The 5,115-nt window shown below is 44.9% G+C and overlaps 1 protein-coding gene across 1 annotated transcript; it reads left to right on the top strand.

Annotated features, from left to right (window-relative positions):
• The first annotated feature begins 747 nt into the window (after window positions 1–747).
• Window positions 748–5,006, top strand: zfyve21 (zinc finger, FYVE domain containing 21). Its single transcript, XM_052086157.1, has 7 exons — window positions 748–932; window positions 2,043–2,093; window positions 2,163–2,331; window positions 2,424–2,499; window positions 2,772–2,863; window positions 3,422–3,561; window positions 3,667–5,006. Exons 1-7 carry the CDS (start codon window positions 807–809, stop codon window positions 3,703–3,705), a joined length of 693 nt encoding a protein of 230 aa, XP_051942117.1. The 5' UTR covers window positions 748–806; the 3' UTR covers window positions 3,706–5,006.
• The last annotated feature ends 109 nt before the right edge of the window (window positions 5,007–5,115 follow it).

The following is a 5,115-nucleotide window of genomic DNA, read 5'->3' as shown; positions in this document are numbered from 1 at the left end:
GTTTTCGTTTGGCTGATTTCATTGATTCCCTCAGCGCCATCTGCTGCACGCGAGTAATCACGACAATTCCACAACTCCGTTTTTTTCACCAGCGCTGCTCGGAAAGTCGACTATTTTTGTGTTTGTGTTTAGTTTTTTTTTCCCCTTTTCACTGGTAACATCAGTCTTTTGTCAATCTTTGGAAAATGGGCAATTTCCAAAATTTCACAAGTATTTTTTGATAGCAGCCATTACTAATCATGTTTTTCATGACCATTTCCAAAATCTTAAAAAAATCCAAATATTTTAAAATGGAGCATTAAAACCACGCAAAATCTACTGGAGATGTTTTATCGCTATTACCAACTCTCCTGGTAGACTTACCCGTTTTTACGACCGTTGCAGATGTTAAAAAAATAACATTTTTGAGTGTGCCTACTAGGGCCAGAAAAGCAAAGCGAAGCAAAGGAAATTGCACCCTCCCTATTGTTTAAGCGAATGTTATTCCTGTGTAATTGTACTTTTGAGTTGTCAAAAAAATGCACTTCCCAAAAGTAATTGAATAAAAAAAAATCCCCGGTACATACTTGTTTTCTCTCCAGCTGGTAAACAAGCTTCCTTTGAATGTTCAACGAATCCTTAAAAGTTTGCAAACGTGTCGACTGGGCGCGGTGGGCCCCCGAAAAAGCAAAACAGTTCACTGGCAGCGCTTTAAGCCACGTGACGTGATGCGCGTGTACGCATTGGCTCCGGGGAATTGGGGGCGTGTCCGCAATCACTACCAGTTGTCCAGTCCACCGAAGACGACGAAGAGGAGACCGACGAAAATGTCTTCGGTGCCCGACGGCAAAAAGCTGGTCCGCAGCCCAAGCGGCCTACGCATGGTGGCTGAGAACGGAGCCTTCAACAGTCCATTCTCCCTGGACGAACCCAGATGGGTGCCCGACAAAGAAGTGAGCCTAAATTCACGGCTTTAATGTTTTTCTCCTGCCCGCGGCTGCTGTAAAACAAGTTAGCTTGTTGTGGACCGCGCGCTTGTGTTGATGCATTTCAAAGTAAAACGGACACATTTGCGCTACGATCGAAGAAAGCCTCAAAAGTTTAGTTCAGACAGAAACACATTTGTCACTTTGACTATTTAATCGTAGCGTGTAATGTATCAGCTTAGCCACGGAATTAGTTTTGTGGCAGGTAAACCGGAACTCTTTTATTTTGAATTGGGTAAAAAGAATCCGCCGTGGGTCCTTGCAAAATGCTGTGAATTTGACGGGACTTTTTCGCTCTTCGGCTAAGCTAGCAAACTAATATAAAAGCTTTTTTTGTTGTCGAAATAAAACGTTATGGATTTATTTTTGTGCAAGAGACCGTCTTAACATCGTGTGTGGTTCCATTGACAAAGGAGCTTATTTGACGTGACCCAAAAAAGCTTTGTTTGTCTTGGCAAAGCTGCCGTAATGTTTGTTCCACACTTTAAAGACAAACGCGCTATAAAGTGAGAGTGCAGAGAATCATTAACTGAATGTTTTTTTCCTCTTAAGCAATTATGTCGATGCAATTTACAAACGTTGACTGTCCTTCGCCGTGACTTGCCGCATTGAGCTTGTGCGTGTGCAATTGCAGACTGTCCCCTGTAGGTCAAAATTGGAACGCGGTGTCGATTTTTCGCCAAAATGTCGCGTAACTACTATTCATGACGTATTTTATAAAGCAAAAAAAGTGTGGTCGTATTTCGATGAAAACGAGTTGGGTAACACATGTTTGTGAACCAGAAATAGATCATAAACGCTCGTCGTTTTCCTTTGAAAATTTCATTATCTAAATGTATTTGTAAATCACTTTTTTTCCATAAACAGCGAGTGACTTGAGGTGTCTTATATTCAGAAATGTATTTTGTAAACCAATCGTTGGTGAAACCAACAGAGTGCATAAACCAAGGTAAAAGTGATTCAAAATTATAACAACTGAATTGTTGAGGAAAGAAATTGAAGTCTTGTGAGGAGTGCGAAACTACTTTCCACCTTGGTCAGCATGTTGTGCAGCCGCTTCCTGTTTTCCTTCCTCAGTGTCAAAAATGTATGCAGTGCGAGACCAAGTTTGACTTCATCAAGCGTAAGGTCTGTATGATCGATCGATTGATGGATTGTTCGGCCACGTCGGCTAATTTCTTTTCTTTTGGCGTGCAGCACCACTGCCGGCGTTGCGGTCGCTGCTTCTGCGACAAGTGCTGCGGCAAGAAGGTGGCGCTGCCCCGCATGAGCTTCGTGGACCCGGTCAGGCAGTGCTCCCAATGCGGCCTGCTCTCTCAAAAGGAGAGCGACTTTTACGACAAGCAGATCAAAGTGCTCGTGGCAGGTGAGCGTTGCATGCGTAAATAGCTCCGCCCCAAAAAAGTATAATTTCTTGTGTGTGTGCATGTGCTTCCATGCATGCGCGCAAATGTACAGGAAGTCCCTTCCGAGTCACTCTGGGAACGTCCGACAAGTGTGCAACTATGACCTCCCGCCTCTCCAACAACCACAGGTAACCATTTTTATTCATGACCCCAACAAAGGAATAAAAGAAAAAAAATCGTTGTCTTTCCTGTTCGTTGAAACTGTTCGACAGCTCAAATTTGGAATGACAAATATTTTTGGGGCGGGGCATTATTTTCAGCTTTTAAGTTTGTGTGGTCCCTGGTGATATGCACACTGTGGCCACCGGGGGGTGCTGTGAGCCCTCCATATGCGCGCGCTCAGTAATGTTTGTGGCAAAAGAGCAAAACTATTTGGCTGCTAACTTGCTCCCCTTGTCAGGTACTTGTTCCTGGACGGAGAAAACAACTTTGAGGTGGAGTTGTCTCGCATCATCAGCATACAGGTCCTGACAGACGCGACCAATCCCACAGGTGAGCGATGGGAGCTCCTTTCACACGTCCGCCAGGCCACCTCTCACTTCTACAATCGCATTCGGTGTCCACTCACTTGGACATCATGCGGGTGGATGAAGCGGATCGGAAAATGTATGCGAGCGTGGGTCGGCAGCGTTCTATTTGAAGGTCTTTGTGACAGTGGTCTCGTTCTGTCTAGTCTTGGCGACGATGCTAATGCTAAACGTGCGTCGAACACGCTGCCTTTTTGTCTGAAAATGCGTGAGCATCCCGTCCGTCATCACTTCTGAAGAACTTTGTGTCTACGCTCACTTTTGTCATTTTCTTTCTCTTCTGTCCGGGGTTAGCACTGATGCTAATGCTAAAGGCGTATCCTCGTGTCGGTTTTGTTTCCTCGTTTTGGGGTTTATTGGTGGTTTTTGCTCTCTGTCCACTGTTAGCATTAACACGCGTTCGCCCGTGCCACCATAGAGGCACGTCTGTTAGCTGGGCTGCTCTCTATCCATGCTAGCGTGAGCGCTAAAGCCCTGTCATGATGTCGTTGGCCCCCGTTAATCAGCAAAATCATTGTCACAGGCACGTCCCCGCATGCCATGGGCATGCTCGTCAAGTACAAGCCGTCCGGCTCTCAGGAAGTTGAGCTGCTGCGACTGGACACCACCTCCAGTGAAGAAGAGAAGAAGGTGGCCCAGTTGTGGATGCTGGCCATGCACAAGGTCCGACAACCGCATCCAATCGGGTCCCCCGGCCGCCCGCCCGCTCGCTTTAACCCCTCGAATCTTGTGCGCGTGCGTGCATTTTGTTTTGGTTTTTTATTGCAGGCGGCCAAGCTGCTGTACGAGTCTCGGGAACACCAGTGAGTTCAAAGCGGTTGCCCAAAGAGCCTTTTTCCTCCTTTCTCGAAAGTGACCAGCGTCTCCAGCCACGATTTGGTACTCGTCGCATTGACCATCTTTTCTACTTCCGCTTTTGGCCATCCAAAGCTCAGCGGGCGGGCGAGGACGTCACTTCCTGGACTGAAAGCCTGTTTTTTTTTTTTTAATGGGCACCGCCCGGTAGCTGTGAATGGGATTGTGGCAAGTGTACTCTTGGATGTGCATTTTTAATTTCTTGGGCTTGCTCACCTTTGTGCTTTGGACCTCAAGGGGTCTTAAACTTTACTTTAAAATTTGCTTTACTGTTTGAATATTATTAGTTTTTGAGGGATTCCAGTCCAGAATACTCGGAATGGCGTCGAGACTCTTACGGGCAAGGTCCTGCTCCTGCAGTTGCGTCCCGAGAGGCGATCCAGCGCTTCCCTTTTGACGACATCTCGGCCGAGTGTCTTCCGAGATGACAAAACACGCACTTAAAACGTGAGCGTTCCCTTTGGATCCCGTGTTTTTTTTTTTTTTTTTTTTTTTTAATGAAGGATGTCTCATGAAGAGCACAAATCCAAGCAGATGATGGACAACTCGTAACTTGATTTTATCAAGCTACGGTGACAAAATGTGCTATTCGGTTTGTAACGCCGCTGCCAAAAGTATTTTTCTATGCTCATTGCCTGAAAGTTGAAGAGCTTCACGAAACAAGTCGGTGTGAATGTGTGCACGTGAAGGGTGTGATTGGCAGTTGCTCGTTTTAGCAGCCAGCTCCTCATTTCTTCACAGCAATTGGGAATAAAAAGATAAGATAAGATATCCTTTATTCGTCCCTTATCCCTTATAGCAGTATTACCTTCTATGGACTCTTGAACTGTGCAATTACACGTGCACTCTTGAATGCGTACGTTTTTTTGGGGGGGCGCGGGGGGGGGTCAACCTAAATCAGTTCTCTGAATTAAACATTTTCTGGCTGTTTTTTTTTCAAATTGCAAGTCATGAGCCGGTGTTCATGATGGAAGTAAAATTCTGGGATCGTTCTCCCAAGACATTTTGTTTGACAAAACGTCAGTTTGGGTTGATTGAAATGAAAATCAAAACACCGGGCAGTTTATTGATTGGCCACATTCATATGGAAAAACGCTAAGCTGGAAACTTCAAAAATGTATCTGCTTTCCGTGTGAGGTGAATATTTAGGGATTTTTAAATATTGTAATCGTAAAATCTTGAATTTTCATACATTTAGTAATTACATTTTGCAAATTTCTACATTGTGAAACAATAAATGTTTTCTTACCTTATTATGTGTTCGTCGTGGTCGAACAACTTCCAACATTTGGATGTAATTATGCAAAAACGCCGTTTGGAAAATGGATGGCTGGAGCTGTGCTTGTCATGAGGAAAATGTGT

The sequence above is a fragment of the Hippocampus zosterae genome, chromosome 14 (assembly GCF_025434085.1).
Source record: "Hippocampus zosterae strain Florida chromosome 14, ASM2543408v3, whole genome shotgun sequence".
NCBI classification, from domain to species: domain Eukaryota; kingdom Metazoa; phylum Chordata; class Actinopteri; order Syngnathiformes; family Syngnathidae; genus Hippocampus; species Hippocampus zosterae.
This window is presented reverse-complemented; position numbering and strand designations above follow the sequence as displayed.

What these genes read in the sequence shown, in the direction of transcription:
- zfyve21 (XM_052086157.1), top strand. Translation starts at nt 807, where the DNA reads ATGTCTTCGGTGCCCGACGGCAAAAAGCTGGTCCGCAGCCCAAGCGGC. An exon ending in AGACGCGACCAATCCCACAG is followed by an intron (nt 2,864 to 3,421) that starts GTGAGCGATGGG and finishes TCATTGTCACAG; the next exon opens with GCACGTCCCCGCATGCCATG. An exon ending in GGATGCTGGCCATGCACAAG is followed by an intron (nt 3,562 to 3,666) that starts GTCCGACAACCG and finishes TTTTTATTGCAG; the next exon opens with GCGGCCAAGCTGCTGTACGA.